The following is an 18,286-nucleotide window of genomic DNA, read 5'->3' as shown; positions in this document are numbered from 1 at the left end:
AGGAGAATAGGGATGAGTAGGAAAGATGGATAAACCATGATTGATAGGCACAGTAGAATTGATGGGCCCAATGGCCTAATTCTGCTCCTTGAACTTATGAACCTTATCTTCAGTGATCCGTGCATACCGATTGCAAGGTCCCTCTGATCCTCAACACAATTCAATATTCTTTCAGGATCAGTCTGAAGAAGGGTCTCGACCCGAAACGTCACCCATTCCTTCTCTCCTGAGATGCTGCCTGACCTGCTGAGTTACTCCAGCATTTTGTGAATAAATACCTTCGATTTGTACCAGCATCTGCAGTTATTTTCTAATATTCTTTCAGGGGTTGTTTATTCCCATGCTTCAGCTGCCTCTTAGATTAGATCACATTTTAATTAGGAAAGAATCTCTGTAATGCAAGATCTGTCTCCCAGTTTTACCGTTAATTTAGAAAAAGTCTTTTAAGAAAAAAATCGAAAGCATTTTTAGCCAGACGTATTTCTGAAGTGTAATTCTTAATGAGTGCAGTGCTACAGTCAATTTGTTCACAGGAAGCTTTCACATATAACACTGGAAAATGATCAAAATTTATTTTTGATGATTGTGGTCAATGTGCTTTTGACCTGAATGTCAGGAGCTCTCATGGATTTTTAAATAGTATTGTGAGAGCTCTTGCATCTATCTTAAATATTAGATGGGTACTGTTGTTGACCTTTTATTTTATTCATTTGTGGAATAAGGGCAACAATTTTCCATTTGAGGGAAAGGGACAATTTTTAAAAAAAGGTTCTACTTGTGTCTCGTGGTTATTATGCACCTTATAATTACGCCGTTTTGTTTCTGTTTAAGTTGTCTGGTGATTGTGGAGAATTGTGGAGTGAATTGTTTCTGGGTTGATTGCGAGCTAAGGCAGATGTTCTGAGTTTCACCAGAGGGCGCTCATGTTGAACAGCCTGGTGCATCCACTGATGATGTGGCTATTTTGATCTGTGTGCTTGAGTTCATTGAAAGGTGATATTTTATTCCCTCTATTCCTTTTTAAGTGGGCCTGTATTTTATGTGTGAGTAAGTTAATAATTTTCAGTCTCTCGTGTATGCCCTCAGTTTACCCAGGATTTGTAATAAAGGCGGTTTAAGGCTGAGATAAAATATGAGGCTCAAGGTTATGAATGTCTGGAATAATGAGTTGCTGATTGAAACGGGGATGGAAGGGGCAGATGTGGATTTAAAGGGGTATGGGGACTCGGGAGGTATATGAATTGACATATGCAAAGGATGAATTGTAACATGGACTGGAGAAGTCGAATAGCTGTTTCCCTACCCCGATGATGTGTAATTCATGCCTGGGATTCTCATATATTGAACAATCATCAATTTATATCAGAAAAATTTACGTGCTCTGTCCAACCCTGCTTACTACCTGTATATTTTGTCGTCTTCTGAATCTGGTACTCAATTTTGCCCCTTCCTAATTTTGTTTTCAAATTTTAGACATGACTTCAGGAATAGAAACTTTGCAGAATGAGACAATTGAAAACTGCAGCCCACTTGATTCTATAGACCTTATGGGATTTATTAAAACTTAACTACAGGGTTAACGAAGATGGACTGAAAGATGCTGATTGTAGCAGCTCCAGGATAGTCCCTGATGGCTCCTCGTCCTACTTAAAGAATAGGAATGTTCTCCCAGTGTCTGAGCCAACATTCATCATTTGCCAACTTTACCAAAACAGAATATTCTTGTTGTTTTCACATCTGATTGGCTGCTGTGGTGGTGGGAACGAAGGTGCAGAAACGAATGAGTCCAAGCAGCATCACTTAGAGATCTGATTGTTTGCGTCTCGTTGAAGAGAAGACGGTTCTTTATTAACATAATTAGTTGTTACCAAACAGTGGATCTGCAAAAAAATTACAATGTGCTCTGAATAAAGAAATAAGATTATAAAACAATATTCTATTATTTTACAGTGGGAGCAGGCTTGGTGGCGTGATCACTGTTGCTTGCTTTTTTTTCAATCATGGTGAGGTAAGAATGGTAGTTACTTTTGAACTCCTTAAACATTCCCATATTAATTTCAATGTAAACTGCAAGGTTCCTGTGGGCTATGAAATCCTGATTTGTTGTTTTGATCAACTATATTATTGAAGGAACTGTATAAAATTGTAGGGGAATTGATAAAAAAAGCTGCTGCATTCCTAATATGATGCAGGCTTCAGTGGAGCTTTAACTCCTTGAAGATGCTGCAGTCCATTTCCTCACCAGCACTGTCCCCATTCCTCTTAACCTGACATTGTAGCAGCATTGACTCCATACATTCCATAAATTTATCTCGACCATAAGGATATTTTGCGACTGGATAATGTAAAGCTGGGTTTATCTGGTAGTTGGCTTTGTCCCGGAGTGCATACATGCAGACAAGTACTGTATGGTGATGTAATTTTTGATGAATGGTTGTGAAGGAATGGGTGACCACATGGAATGATGCCAATTTTTCTCACCTTTCCAACCTGCAGAGGCAGGATTGATGGGCAGTGCAGCATTCAGACAAGAATCTAGCTGTCACTAAGAATGTGGGTAGGCTGCATGAACAGTGGATCCCTGGATCTGTTGGTGCTTTGCAGAAGAGACCCAGTGTTGCCCAATGGTTGGTGACTTGGTTCTTCATAGAAACATAGAAAATAGGTACAGGAGGAAACCATTTGGCCCTTCGAACCAGCACCGCCATTCATTGTGAGCATGGCTGATCATCTACAATCAGTAACCTGTGCCTGCCTTCTCCCCATATCCGTTGATTCAACTAGCCCCTAGAGCTCTATCTAACTCTTTTAAATTAATCCAATGAATTGGGCTCCACTGCCTTCTGTGGCAGAGAATTCCATAAATTCACAACTCTCTGGGTGAAAAAGTTTCTTCTCACCTCAGTTTTAAATGGCCTCCCCTTTATTCTTAGATTGTGTCCCCTGGTTCTGCACTCCCCCACCATTGGGAACATTTTTCCTGCATCGAGCTTGTCTAGTCCTTTTATGATTTTATACGTTTCTATAAGATCCCCTCTCATCCTTTTAAACTCCAGTGAATACAAGCCTAGTCTTTCCAATCTTTCCTCGTATGACAGTCCCTCCATCCCATGGATTAACCTCCTGAACTTACGCTGCACTGCCTCAATAGCAAGGATGGCCTTCCTCAAATTAGGAGACCAAAACTGCACACAATACTACAGATGTGGTCTCACCAAGGCCCTATACAACTACAGAAGGACTTATTTGCTCCTGTACTCAATACCTCTCGTTATGAAGGCCAACATGCCATTAGCTTTCTTCACTGCCTGCTGTACCTGCACGCTTATTTTCAGTGACTGGTGTACAAGGACTCCAAGGTCTCATTGCATTTCCCCTTTACTTAATCTGTCACCATTGAGATAATAATCTGCTTCCTTATTTTTGCCGCCAAAGTGGATAACCTCGCATTTATCTACATTATACTGCATCTGCCCACTCACTCAACCTGTCCAAGTCACCCTGTAACCTCCGAACATCCTCTTTGCAGTTCACACTACCACCCATCTGCAAACTTGCTAGTGTTACTTCTAATTCCATCATCCAAATCATTAATATATACTGTAAATAGTTGCAGCCTCAGCCCTTGCAGCACTCCACTCTCCACTGCCTGCCATTCTGAATGGGACACGTTTATTCCTACTCTTTGCTTCCTGTCTGCCAACCAATTCTCTATCCATATCAATACCCTAACCCCAATACCATGTGCTCTAATTTTGCTCACCAGCCTCCCGTGTGGTACCTTATCAAAGGCTTTCTGAAAGTCTAGATACACTACGTCCACTGGCTCTCCTTCATCCATTTTACTTGTCACATCCTCAAAAAATTCCAGAAGATTAGTCAAGCAAGATTTCCCTTTCATAAATCCATGCCAATCCTTTTACCGCTATCCAAATGCGCCGTTATTACCTCTTTAATAATTGGCTCCAGCATCTTCCCCACCACCGATGTCAGGCTATCTGGTCTATAATTCCCCGTTTTCTCTCTCGCTCCTTTCTTGAAAAGTGGGATAACATTAGCTACCCTCCAATCCACAGGAACTGATCCTGAATCTATTGAACATTGGAAAATGATCACCAATGCGTGCATGATTTCTTGAGCCACCTCCTTGACTACCCTGGGATGCAGACCATCAGGCCCTGGGGATTTATCAGCCTTCAGTCCCATCAGTCTACCCAATACTATTTCTTGCCTAATGCAAATTTCTTTCAGTTCCTCTGTCTCCCTTGATCCTCTGTCCACTAGTATATCTGGGAGATTGTTTGTGTCTTCCGAAGACAGATCCGAAGTACCTATTCAACTCTTTCGCCATTTCCTTGTTATCCATAATAATCACACCCGTTTCTGCCTTCAAGGGACCCACATTAGTCTTTACTAATCTTTTTCTCTTAACATACCTAAAGAAGCTTTTACTGTCCTTTATATTCTTGGCCAGCTTCACTTCATACTTCATCTTTTCAGCCCTTATTGCCCCTTTTGCTATCTTCTGTTGTCCTTTGAAAGTTGCCCAATCATGTGGCTTCCCGCTACTCTTTGCCATCTTATAGATCTTTTCTTTTAGTTTTATTCCATCTCTAACTTCCCTTGTCAACCACGGTTGCCTCTTACTCCCCTTAGAATCTTTCTTCCTCTTTGGAGTGAAATGATCCTACATTTTCTGGATTATGCCCAGAAATTCCTGCCATTGCTGTTCCACCGTCATTCCTGCTAGGATCCTTTTCCATTCGACCTTGGCCAGCTCCTCTCTCATGCCTTCATAGTCCCCTTTGTTCAAGTGCAACACTGACATTCCTGGTTTAACCTTCTCCCTCTCAAATTGCAGATTAAAACTAATCATATTATAGTCACTACCTCCAAGCGGTTCCTTTACCTTGAGTTCCCTTATTAAATTTGGTTCATTGGACAACACTAAGTCCAGAATTGCCTTCTCTCTGGTAGGCTCTGGTAGGTTCACTACCTTGAAACTGTTGAAGGAAGTTACATTCATTACAGTGTCTTTCCCCAGCATAAATACCCCAGCAATGTCTGAAACACATCACATCAAAAACATGCTGCACTCTGAAATTTCCCTAACGTTCTGTAGTATGATTTAGAAGGACAACCTTCCCGGCAGCTGGTTGGGAGATATCATTTATTCATTGACTTCATCTGTGTCTGAGTGAGAGCAATGAAGGTGCACTCATCTCCCTGACAGTACTTTCATGATCAAATGTAGACACAAGGAACTGCAGATGCCACAAAGACAGAAAGTACTGGGGTAACGCAGCTCTGGACAACATGGATAGGTGTCGTTTTGGATCGGGGCCGTTCTTCAGACATTGGGTCCTGATCCACAACGTCACGTATCCAAGGCTATTTAAACCTTGTCCTTATACTTTGGAATGTCCACCCATGACATTGTGACCCTTCATTGAATAATTGAGTATCTCCCAGTACCTTTCCTCTGAGTAAAAAAAAAAAAATTGCTCATGTCAACTGGAACCTGAATCTGGGGGTGGGTAAGGAGATGTTACTGAGCAGCTTTGTGGGATGCAGCTGATAGTTTGAATGGTGAGGGGGCAAGGCTTGAGTAATGCATTAGATTTGATTTATGAAGAATATGTATGTTGAGCTGCTGTGCTTTCATTTTAGTGCACGAGAGTCATGTGGACCCCTCCTCTCCGTGAGAGCTTCTCTTACCCCTTCCTAATTCTGCAGATGCTGCTTTTAACCCACATACTAAGGTATTAACCTCAGTTTTGCTGCTTGAGAAATTTTCATGTTTATTGTATGTGCAAACATAAGTGATCTCTCGGTAAAAATGTTTGATTTGTCCATTTTTCTGTGAATAGAAGCCACTCAGTGGAGAAGAAGACATTGGCTGCATTTTGTATTGCAAATATCTTTTTCCTGCTTCCATGGCAGTTTGCTCAGTTTGTGCTGCTCACACAGGTAAGGATTGTTGGGACAATACTAAGAATACAAGATTACCTTGTCAACTTTGATGAATCAGTTTAGGGATTTAATATCAAACTGTTGTATGTTGGGTAAGCATGAACCAATGCAACTCCCTTGTTCAAAAAAGGACAGAAGGCAGGGAACTCTAGGCCTTTTTCTAGCTATTATTGGCAGGATTCTATAATTAATAATCAACGAGGAAACAGCTCATCATTTAGGAAAGCTGTATATAATTAAACCTAGTCAACAGTTGATAAAGGAGAACCTTGTAAATGTGCATTTGGATTGCAAAAAGGTATTGAGCAAGGAGACCTGTGCTTAAATTGGGCAAAATTTGGTAAATTGGCCAAAAGTGTGTTAGAGCAGGGATAATTTGTTGCATTTGTATCGAGTGATCGTGAGACTGCACCGGGATACTGTGCGCAGTGTAATTTCTCATACCTTAAAGATATTGTAACTGGAGCCAGTCCAAAGGAGATTATTTAATCTAATTCCTGGGATACAAGAGTTGTCCTTCTGAGATAGACTAAATAGTTTGTGCCTGTACTCCTTGGAGTTTAAAAGAAATGAGGGTGACTTTATTCAAACATATATGATCCAAAGGGGACTTGGCAGGGCAGATGTCATGATGTTTTCACCAGTGGGAGATTCTTTAACAAGGGCCATAACCATAAGATAAGGTGATGGACATTTAAAACAGGTATGTAGAAAATTCTTCTTGCAAAGAGAGGTGAGTATATGGCATACTTTACACTAGCAGGTGCTGAAAGCTTGTTTATTTGATGTATTTAACGTGGAGATGGATAAATATTTGATGGATGGAAGAAAGGAGAGGTGTGGAGAGGAGTTGATGCCAGCGTAGATTAGCAATGATCATATTAAATAGTGCGGCAAGCGTGGAGGACCTGAAGCCTATGTTCATGGTCTTGTATTCTAATACACATTCTAATCATTATATCTCAGATGCATAACTCAGAACATAAATGTCAGATTTTTTTTTTTTTAGCTGACATTGAGATTTTAATTTTTTTAAAACTTAACTTTGTGCAATCTCCAGATAATTTCACGGGCAGTTGATGTTGTTTTGTAGCTGCCTAATTTTGTCCAATTGTGGTCAGAATTTGTAGGGTTTCAGTTACTTGTTGATCTTTTTAATATAATCCTTGATGTACATGAAGGTGCAAGTAATTCGCTGACGCAAAATTCTTTGACAAAATTCTATTTGATGTGCCATTAGTGAAATGGTTGTTGAATCTGGTTGAAGAGAAATGACGTGTGATCTGGTTGATTGTGGTAAACATGATCATCGTGACTGGGTTGTCGATCTGATTGAGCAGAGGTGCTGAATTCCATTGTCATCACACAGCTCCCTGGCCTGCACCTTTCATCGATAATTGGCTCTCTGGGCTTTGAGAGGCCAGGTCAACCATTCTGAGAGCCTAAATTGAAACATTTTTGTGAATAATGTGACCTGAATTTGTATTTCAGTTTGAGTGCTTTCATACAGTGCATGTGTGTGGTTAAACGTAAATAAAATTCAATCATTTCAATAAATGCTTGGTCACAGAATTCTTTAAGTTGTATGATAGTAGTAAAGTATGTGCACTCTTTGAACATGTTCCCTAATTCTTACGGGATTTTTTTTCATTGATACTCCTTTTAAAATTATGGTTAGTTTCTCTGTTAAGTTGTCATACTAAAACTCTTCTTTTATTCTGTCTCTCAGGTCGCATCACTGTTTGCAACATATGTTTTGGGTTATATTGATGCCTCTAAGCTGCTGGACATTATAAATGCTCACATGGTAAAATGATCTGTATATTCAATTTATTATTCATTCATGTCTATCCCTAATGCTCCTTCATAAAATGTGGGTGAGCCAGCAGTTTGAACTGTTGCAGTCCACATGGTGTGGTACAGTAAACTAAGTGCATGTTAAGATGTTTCAGGACTGAGACCCTGAAATGCTATAGAATTGCTGATCTATTTTCAAGTCAGGGTGAACTTGGAGGGGATCCCGCAGGTGGTGATGTTCCCATGTATCTGTTGTCCTTGTTCGTTTGATGGTAGAGATTATTAGTTTGGGATGTGCCAATGAAGTAACCTTGGCAAGGATTTGCAATGCATCCTGAAGATAATACTGTAAGCATTGTGTGCCAGAGGAAGATGAATGAATGTTAAGGGTCACTACCACAAATCACTGCCACATAAGTGAACTGGAAGTGTGTTAATTCACGTGTTAAATGAATCGATGTTTTATAAAATGGACAGTTGCATAAATAGTCTGTTTAATCAGTTCATAAGTCACAGGAGCAGAATTAGGTAATTCGGCTGATCAAATCTCCTCCACCATTCAATCATGGCAAATCTATATTTTCCTCTCAACCCCATTCTCCTACCTTCTTTCTGTGACGTTTGTTATCCTTGCTAACCCAGAACCTATCAATCTCCACTTTAAAAATACCCAAAGGCCGCCAACAGCCCACAGCTGTCTGTGGCAATGAAATTCCACAGATTCACCACCCTCTGGCTAATGAAATTCTTTCTCATCTCCTTTCTAAAGATACGACCTTTTATTCTGAGGCTATGCCCTCTGTTCCTAGACTCAGCCACATTCTCTCCACGTCCACTCTTGGCCTTTCATTATTCGTTAAGTTTTAATGAGGTCCCTCCCTCACCCATATAAACACCCGCGAGTACAGGCCAGAGGCCATCAAACGCACATCTTGCATTAATCCAATCTGCCTTGGGACCATTCTTGTAAACCTCGTCCAATGCCAGCACATCCCTCCTCAGATATGGGGCACAAAACTGCCCACAGTATTCCAGATGCAGTCTGACTGGCGCCCAGTAAAGCCTCAGTATTTCATCCCTGGTTTTATATCTGGTCCTCTCAAAATTATTGCTAACATTGCATTTTCCTTCTGTCCTACTGATACAACCTGCAAATTAATCTTATGGGAATCCTACACCAACACTCCCAAGTCCCTTTGCAGCTCCGATTTCTGAATCCTCTTCCCATTTAGAAAATAGTCCACACCGTTATTCCTACTGCCAAAGTGCATGACCACACATAATGCTACGCTGTATTCCATCTGCCACTTCTTTGCCCACGCTCTCGACCTATCCACGTCCTTCTGCAGACTCCCTGCTTCCTCTGCACTACCTGCCCCTTACTCTTATCTTTGTATCATCCGCAAACTTGGCCATCAATTCCATCATCCACATTACTAATATATGACGTTAAAAGTAGCAGACCCATCACCAACCCCTGCGGAACACCACTGGTCACTGGCAGCTAATCAGAAAAAGCCCCCTTTACTCCCAATTTTTTCCTTCTGCCATTCAGCCAATCTTCTATCCATGCTAATATCTTCCCACAAATGGAAGAAGGATGAGGGGGGAATCTCATTGAAACTTACCAAATCGTGAAAGGCGAGATAGAGATGCATGGTACCAGGAAGATGGATCGGATGGAAGAAAGTGATGAGCCTGTGATTGACCGGGCTTTGTTCACCACTCTCTGCAGGTTCAGGCGGTCAAGAGCAGAGCAGTTGCCACACCAGGCTGAGGTGCATCCCGTCAGAATGTTTTCTGTAGTGCATTTTTAGAAGTTAGAGAGAATCCTTGTAGATAGGCCAAATCTTCTCAAATGCTGAAGAAAGTAAATAGGCTGATGCACTTTCTTGATCACCACATCAGTGTGATGGGACCTGGTATGGTGCTGGTAATATAGGTGCCCAGGAACATGATGTTGTTGACCCGTTCCACTGTAGCTCTATTGATGAGGACAGGGATGTCTTCACCCCATTCCCTGTTTGCTTAATTCAAGTCATGAAGTAAAATGTCCATTTTCTTTTAAAGACAAAGCTCGAAAACCATGAGGAGATGGTGATAAATTGCTAGAAGTCATAGGATTGCTGAGAAGGCTGGCAGGTAGGAGATGCTATCCCATAGAGGAGTGTGAAGTGATATCTTTGGCAGGAAGGAAAAGGAGAGATTATTTTCTTACTCAATTCCTTGGGATTGAGTATGACCTACATCCATTCCAGTTTTGTGGGTTCAAAGTGGCTGATGAGGCCAATGTGGGAGCCACAGACTATTCCAAATTAGTCAGTGGCCGAGCAAGTGAATAGTTGGTACTCTCCTGCTGCTTATGCAGGGGCTCTGCGGCTCCCAATGTATGGCTTTGAGACTCTCAGTATCTTCCCCAATGCTCCTTCACTACTTTGTGGTCAGGGAATTAGTGGGGATGTTGCATTTGTTTAAAGAGCACATTCTTGACTCTTTCCCTGTCTGCCTAGTAATCTCTTCCCTTGATGGACACTAATTGCTGGAGTAACTCAGCGGGGAGAAAAAGGATGGGTGAGGTTTCTGGTCGGGACCCTTCTTCAGACTCTGAAGAAGGCCCCCGACCCGAAACGTCAGATATCCCTTTTCTCCAGAGATGCTGCCTGACCTGCTGAGTTACTCCACCATTTTGTGTCTATCTTTGGTATAAACCAGTATCTGCAGTTCTTTGTTTCTATAACCTGTTCCCTTGATATAGATCAAAACGGAGTGTCCAATTGGTGAATGTGGTGTTGCGTGCATGAGCAATGTGGTCTGCCCAGATGAGCTGACAGAGTAAAATTAGGGCTTTAATTATGGAGATTGTTCGTTTGTCCTTCCAGCGAAGTTGGAGGATGTTGTAGAGACAGTTGTAGGAGTGACAAAAATGTCCCATTGTGGATGGAGGCTTGAAACCAAATAATCTACAGAGTTATGGAGAAAGAGCAGGCAATGGCACTACTGTGGAGGCTGGCAGAAACTCAGGGCTGAATGGTCTCCTGTACATTTACACTCTTTTGGCAGTATATGAGGGCTATGCTCCATGACTTGGACTGAGCGGATGTGAAGAGCGGGATTAGAAGAGCAGAATAGTCTTCCATTATTTACCTCTTGTTTACTTTTATTGTCCACAGATTTCCCTAGTGGTTTGCTTTATGCTGATGTTTGGAAATACCATGCTGTTAAGCTCCTATTATGCTGCCTCTCTGGCTGTTGTTTACGTAAGTAGATAGGGCCCAGTGGAACTTTTCAGTCTTTATTCTGTTTAAATCATTTTTATTAGTACTGTGATATCTTGTTTTTTTTTTTGTTTCTGTGGTCGGCATGTGTAACAGCCATTTTACTGATCCAAAGATTAGTTTGGAGCCTTTCTGCTACATCGACAAAGCCAGCAAAGCGAGCAAGTATCCTTTTCCCACTTTCCCTTGCTCTCCATGCGAAGGCAGTAATGTATTTGTCCAGAGACCAGTATTGATTCTTCACTGGGATGCGGAGCAAGAGCCTTTTATAATTTGCAGAGAGAAGGAATGCAAGTGATATTTTTCGGTAATAGATCTGTTCTGCTTTTTCAGCTCCCCTCCATTTAGGGTTGCCAACTATAGCACTCCCAAATACGGGACAAGGTGACGTCACCGCCCCACGTGACCTCACCCAGCCAGCGGTCACATGCTCCCGCTCCACCAATGGCTGCCCCCCGGGCTGGGAAACGGGTTGCTATGCAACCTCTGTTAGGCGGCGCCGGGACCTCCAGCTACACAGTCTGCAGGTAGACACAAAATGCTGGAGTAACTCAGCGGGTCAGGCAGCATCTCTGGAGAGAAGAAATGGGTGACTGAAGAAGGGTCTCGACCCGAAACATCACCCATTCCTTCTCTCCAGAGATGCTGCCTGACCCGCTGAGTTACTCCAGCATTTTGTGTCTATCTTCGATTTAAACCAGCATCTGCAGTTTTTTTTCCTACTCAGTCCACACTTACACTGCCCGGATGGTAGGCACAGATTTTAACCAGCATCTGCAGTTTTTTTTTCCCACTACAGTGTCCGGACCTACAGCGCCCCCCAGGCCTAATACGAGACAAGGGCGGTCCCATACGGGACATGCCAATTTAGCCCAAAATACGGGATGTCCCGGCTAATACGGGACAGTTGGCAACCCTACCTCCATTCCCCATTGTCTTAGGCCTAGATGGTAATATGTCTCTTCTCTCCAGCGCTCATTGTTCTTCTCTTCCCTTAAGATTAAGTAGCCATGTGGATTAACATAAATATCCATGATTACTGTAAGCTGTCGAGGTAGAGAGCAGCTCTGGAAGTGCTTGTGTCATTCAATATTGTGTCATTGTGTCAAACAAATGTCTGTTTCAGAGGATCTTCTGGCAGCATCACCGTTCAAATCTGGGAGGGGAAAATAGAGAAGTACTAGTGACCTAATGAAGAAGGCTTCTCTCAACCAGATAATTTGAGATTTAAAAAAGTGGCTGAGTCCTCAAATTCCCAATTGCCTTGAAGGCAAATGTGTTGTGACAAGAACATTCATCAGCTCCTTGCAAATATATAGACATTTCAAAATGTAATTGGAAATAAGTTCTACAACTCTTTGTGAGCATCACAGTAATAATACTGTTAATTAATTTGCATGAAATAATGCAGCGTTAGTCTATTGGAACTGCACTGGTGAACAGAAAGTGGTGTTTTAATAAATAGAAGTGGGCGGATACATGGCAGATGCAGTTTAATGTAGATAAGTGTGAGGTTATTCACTTTGGAAGTAAGAATAGAAAGGCAGATTATTATCTGAATGGTGTCAAGTTAGGAAGAGGGGATGTTCAACGAGATCTGGGTGTCCTAGTGCATCAATCGCTGAAAGGAAGCATGCAGGTACAGCAGGCAGTGAAGAAAGCCAATGGAATGTTGGCCTTCATAACGAGGAGTTGAGTATAGGAGCAAAGAGGTCCTTCTACAGTTGTACCGGGCCCTGGTGAGACCGCACCTGGAGTACTGTGTGCAGTTTTGGTCTCCAAATTTGAGGAAGGATATTCTTGCTATTGAGGGCGTGCAGCGTAGGTTCACTAGGTTAATTTCCGGAATGGCGGGACTGTCGTATGTTGAAAGGCTGGAGCAATTAGGCTTGTATACACTGGAATTTAGAAGGATGAGGGGGGATCTTATTGAAACATATAAGATAATTAGGGGATTGGACACATTAGAGGCAGGAAACATGTTCCCAATGTTGGGGGAGTCCAGAACAAGGGGCCACAGTTTAAGAATAAGGGGTAGGCCATTTAGAACGGAGATGAGGAAGAACTTTTTCAGTCAGAGAGTGGTGAAGGTGTGGAATTCTCTGCCTCAGAAGGCGGTGGAGGCCAGTTCGTTGGATGCTTTCAAGAGAGAGCTGGATAGAGCTCTTAAGGATAGCGGAGTGAGGGGGTATGGGGAGAAGGCAGGAACGGGGTACTGATTGAGAGTGATCAACCATGATCGCATTGAATGGCGGTGCTGGCTCGAGGGGCTGAATGGCCTACTCCTGCACCTATTGTCTATTGTCTATTGTCTAAGTGGCTTTGAGGTCAATTTACACAGAACAGCATGAGTGCCACAGACTAAGCGACCTTTTGGGCTGTAACCATTCTGAGATGCATCCAGCTCAAAACATATTTGCGCTGGGTTTTCCCACCTCAGATGCGATTGGTGGTTTAAATTTCAATTAATGGATTAAATGCAATGGGGAGAGAAAGAAATTTAAAAAATGATAATAATAACTGGTTAACCGTAAAGTGAAGTTTCATTTATAATGTATCTGGGTGACAGGCAAAGATAATAATAATAACTTTATTTGTTTTGCACTTTTCATACAATTGAATGCAACCTAGAGTGCTTTTCACAAAAACACAGGTCTAAACAAAAATACAATTTAAAACAGTGAGGGCATAGACAGTTAATAACATAAAAAGCACAGATTTATATAAAAATATAAAATAAAAAATAAAAATTGAGAGACAAAAACAACCATTGAAATCAAATACAGAGTTCCATATACTATCTGAGCACACAAGGTGCTGAAGAGTATGCTGAGATAAATACAAGAGAATAAAGGTGATTTTTACAAAGGCCATACTTTAGCAATATTTCTGAGGTGATAGAAAGCACATTTTGTTACCTAATTTATGTGAGATTTTAAATTAAGTACGTTGTCAATTTTTACCCCCAGGCTTGTGACTTCTTGTTTGACATAGGCACTCAAATTTCCAAGTTTACCGAGTAACGTCTCTCTCTTGGGTTTTGATCCATGTAATAAAATTTCAGTCTTGTCATCATTGAGTTTAAGAAAGTTAGCATTCATCCATTTTTTAATGGAAAATAGACAGGAGGTCAAAGAACTTAAGGCATTTATATCAGTGGGTTCGTCAGAGAGGTATAACAGAGCTTTATTTGTCATTCGGTACCAAGGTACCGAACGAAATTACATAGCAGTCATACACAAAAAAGAACACAAGACACATGACCCCAACACAAACGTCCATCACAGTGACTCCAAACACCCCCTCACTGTGATGGAGGCAACAAAACTTCCACTCTCTTCCCCACGCCCACGGACAGACAGCTCGTCCCCGACCGACCCGCACAGTCCCCGCGGCTGAGTCGCACCGGGCGCTGAAACATCCCGCGGCCGAGCCGGGCGATGGAAGGCCCCGCGGCCGAGCCGTGCGCAGCTAAGTCCCGCGGCCCCGCGGTGTGATGCTAGGCCCCGCGGCCGAGCCGCACCGGGCACCGCTAAGTCCAGCGGCCGAGCCGCACCAGCGATGTTAGGCCCCGCGGCCAAGCCGCGCCGGGCGATGTTAAGTCCAGCGGCCGAGCCGCACCAGCGATGTAAAGTCCCGCGGCCGAGCCGCACCGGGCGATGTTAGGCCTCGCGGCCGAGCCGCGCCGGGCGATGTTGCGCCCCGCGGCCGAGCCGCACCGGGCGCTGTTAAGTCCAGCGGCCGAGCCGCACCAGCGATGTTAGGCCCCGCGGCTGGGCCGCACCGGACGATGTTAAGTCCAGCGGCCGAGCCGCACCGGGCGATGGAAGGCCCGGCGGCCGAGCCGCACCCCGCGCCGTGAGGAAGAGACCTAAAAGAGAAAGGTTTCCCCCAAACTCCCCCACCCCAACACCCCCCCACCCACACCACCACCCCCCACACATACACAACCAAAAAAAAAAAAAACCATCCCAACACCGACACACAACAAAAAAAAAAGGAAAAAAGACGAACAGACTGCTAGCGAGCCGCAGCCGTTAGGCGCCGCCACTTCCGGGGTCACTGAGTGTCATCCGCATAACATAAAATTTACATTATGCTGTCTGATAACTCCTCCTGGCAGCAGCATATACAAGGAAAAGAGTAAAGGGCCAAGGCAGCAACCTTGTGCTACACCAAAGGGTATATCATGCAGCTGTGACACATAGTCCCCAAGGCTAACAAACCTCTTCCACTTATATATGATTGGAACCAATTTGGTACCTGATCTGATGGGCTGATCATTTTTCTCAGCGATCTATAGGAATGGATAGGAAAGACAGAAGGGACAAGATGAGCAAAAATATTTTCACTCAGAGAGTTGTAAATCTGTGGAATTCTCTGCCTCAGAAGGCAGTGGGGGCCAATTCTCTGGATGCTTTCTAGAGAGAGTTAAATAGAGCTCTAAATGGTAGTGGAGTCAGGGGGTATGGGGAGAGGGCAGGAACGGGGTACTGATTGTGGATGATCAGCCATGATCACATTGAATGGCAGTGCTGGCTCGAAGGGCCGAGTGGCCTACTCCTGCACCTGTTGTATATTGTCTATTCAGTAAACTTCAGATCTGCAGACTCATGGGTTTAAAATGGACAAGTTGGAGAAAGGAGGGAAGTCTGGAGAAATGGAGGCTTGCCAGTAAAGGTCATTCGAAAAGCTCAAACTATGAATAGTAAAGTATTAAATGACTAGGTTTTCTTAAATAATCCTACACATACTGAGTTAAGTTTAGAAATTAGCATTCAGTAACATTGTCAATACTCACTGACAAGGATTTTCTTTTTCGTTCTATTTAGGGAATGATTACCTTGAAATCACGTATTTCACAATGTTGGCCACAGAATGTTCTGGGTTCATGGGTAAGTTGTACCTTTTTACAGCTCTGTGTGATTTATGTGTTACAATACAATCTGCAACTTACAGGTGTGAAAATGTGGCCTTGCTTATGGAATCTCACTTATGACACCACTCCGTGAGGTATAACTAGCTAATTTGGGATGGATCCCTGATGGTGGGACTTTAGCGTGTTAATGTGGGCAACTGATGAATGCTGTTGCAAAAACTGGAGGAATTATATCAGGAATTTGTATGGACAATATTGTATTATTGTATGGACAATAAAATTCAGATGGGGGCGGCGGGTATTTCTGGTTCAGGTGGTGGGTTCAGACCTTTTGTTCTGGATGTAGTGGGTGCAGTGTGACTTGTGGTCTGGTAGTGCATGAGTGGTTCAGTGGGAGCAGAGGCTCTGCTAATGCAAAAAATACTAATTGTCTTTGATCCTTGTTTGTGTATACTGTTATAAGATACTGAGTGTAGGTTTCCCCACCCAATAGAGTGGTTGCCAGTAGCCTCCAAACTACAGACAGCGAGGAGTACCGTAGTGGCCATGACAGACTAGAGAGGACTTTCACATTGGCATGCATTGTATTAAGCACTGAGATGGCTCTTACACCATGCTAAGTTAGTCTCATTGGCTGCCTCTGAAATTGCATAATGTTCCTCACTTCCCAGACTTGAAAGAGGCTCTTCGTTGTTCTCACGATAGTCAGGCATGGAATGCAGTTATCTCTAGCTTACCCAAAGTTCACAGTTACCTAAATTCAAACACATGAATGTTATGGCATGTCACAGGAATAAAATGTACTTCCAGTCTTGGCATCTTTTCTCCAGAACATAAACAGATACTGGAGAGTGGAAACCTCTGCTAACTTCCAACCTTTTACCTGGAGATAAGTATATATAGCACATCCTGATAACTTGTTTCAGATGTGCATTGACAATGAACAAATGTGGGTCCCTTGAAGACAGAAGCAGGGGAATTTATTATGGGGAACAAGGAAATGGCAGACGAGTTGAACCGGTACTTTGGATCTGTCTTCACTAAGGAAGATACAAACAATCTCCTAGATGTTCTAGTGGCCAGAGATCCTAGGGTGACAGAGGAACTGAAGGAAATTCACATTAGGCAGGAAATGGTGTTGGGTAGACTGATGGGACTGAAGGCTGATAAATCCCTAGGGCCTGATGGTCTGTATCCCAGGGTACTTAAGGAGGTGGCGCTAGAAATTGTGGACGCATTGGTGATCATTTTCCAATGTTCTATAGATTCAGGATCAGTTCCTGTGGATTGGAGGGTAGCTAATGTTATCCCACTTTTTAAGAAAGGAGGGAGTGAGAAAACGGGAAATTATAGACCAGTTAGTCTGACATCAGTGGTCGGGAAGATGCTGGAGTCAATTATAAAAAATGAAATTGCGGAGCATTTGGAATACAGTAACAGGATTGTTCCGAGTCAGCATGGATTTACGAAGGGGAAATCATGCTTGACTAATCTTTTGCACATTTTTGAGGATGTAACTAGGAAAATTGACTGGGGAGAGCCGGTGGATGTGGTGTACTTCGACTTTTAGAAAGCCTTCGATAAGGTCCCACATAGGTAATTAGTGGGCAAAATTAGAGCACATGGTATTGGGGGTAGGGTACTGACATGGATAGAAAGTTGGTTGGCAGACTGAAAGCAAAGAGTGGGGAATGGGTCTCTTTCAGAATGGCAGGCAGTGACTAGTGGGGTACCGCAAGGCTCGGTGCTGGGACCGCAGCTATTTACAATATACATTAATGACTTGGATGAAGGGATTAAAAGTACCATTAGCATATTTGCAGATGATACAAAGCTGGGTGGTAGTGTGAACTGTGAGGAATATGCTACGAGGTTGCAGGGTGACTTGGACAGGTTGTGTGAGTGGGCGGATGCATGGCAGATGCAGTTTAATGTGGATGTGTGAGGTTATCCACTTTGGTGGTAAGAATAGGAAGGCAGATTATTATCTGAATGGTGTCAAGTTAGAAAAAGGGGACGTACAACGAGATCTGGGTGTCCTAGTGCATCAGTCAATGAAAGGAAGCATGTAGGTACAGCAGGCAGTGAAGAAAGCCAATGGAATGTTGGCCTTCATAACAAGAGGAGTTGAGTATAGGAGCAAAGAGGTCCTTCTGCGGTTGTACAGGGCCCCAGTGAGACCGTACCTGGAGTATTGTGTGCAGTTTTGGTCTCCAAATTTGAGGAAGGATATTCTTGTTATTGAGGGCGTGCAGCGTAGGTTTACTAGGTTAATTCCCGGAATGGCAGGACTGTCATATGTTGAAAGACTGGAGCGGCTAGGCTTGTATACACTGGAAGGATGAGAGGTGATCTTATCAAA

The 18,286-nt window shown here is 43.0% G+C and overlaps 1 protein-coding gene across 2 annotated transcripts in view; it reads left to right on the top strand.

The window, feature by feature from the left end:
• The window catches only part of dpy19l1l (dpy-19-like 1, like (H. sapiens)), a 76,541-nt gene that overhangs the window by 18,532 nt on the left and 39,723 nt on the right, over positions 1–18,286 (top strand). For both annotated transcript variants that reach the window (XM_078397610.1, XM_078397608.1), the window contains exons 7-12: positions 1,951–2,008; positions 5,671–5,762; positions 5,871–5,970; positions 7,703–7,780; positions 10,941–11,027; positions 15,878–15,940. In XM_078397610.1, coding sequence (XP_078253736.1) covers positions 1,951–2,008; positions 5,671–5,762; positions 5,871–5,970; positions 7,703–7,780; positions 10,941–11,027; positions 15,878–15,940 — 478 coding nt within the window. The remainder of the gene's footprint in view (positions 1–1,950; positions 2,009–5,670; positions 5,763–5,870; positions 5,971–7,702; positions 7,781–10,940; positions 11,028–15,877; positions 15,941–18,286) is intronic.

Source organism: Rhinoraja longicauda, chromosome 4 (genome assembly GCF_053455715.1).
Source record: "Rhinoraja longicauda isolate Sanriku21f chromosome 4, sRhiLon1.1, whole genome shotgun sequence".
Classification (NCBI taxonomy): Eukaryota; Metazoa; Chordata; class Chondrichthyes; order Rajiformes; family Arhynchobatidae; genus Rhinoraja; species Rhinoraja longicauda.
Note: the sequence above shows the minus strand (reverse complement) of the source record. Positions and strands in the feature narration are given on the sequence as shown.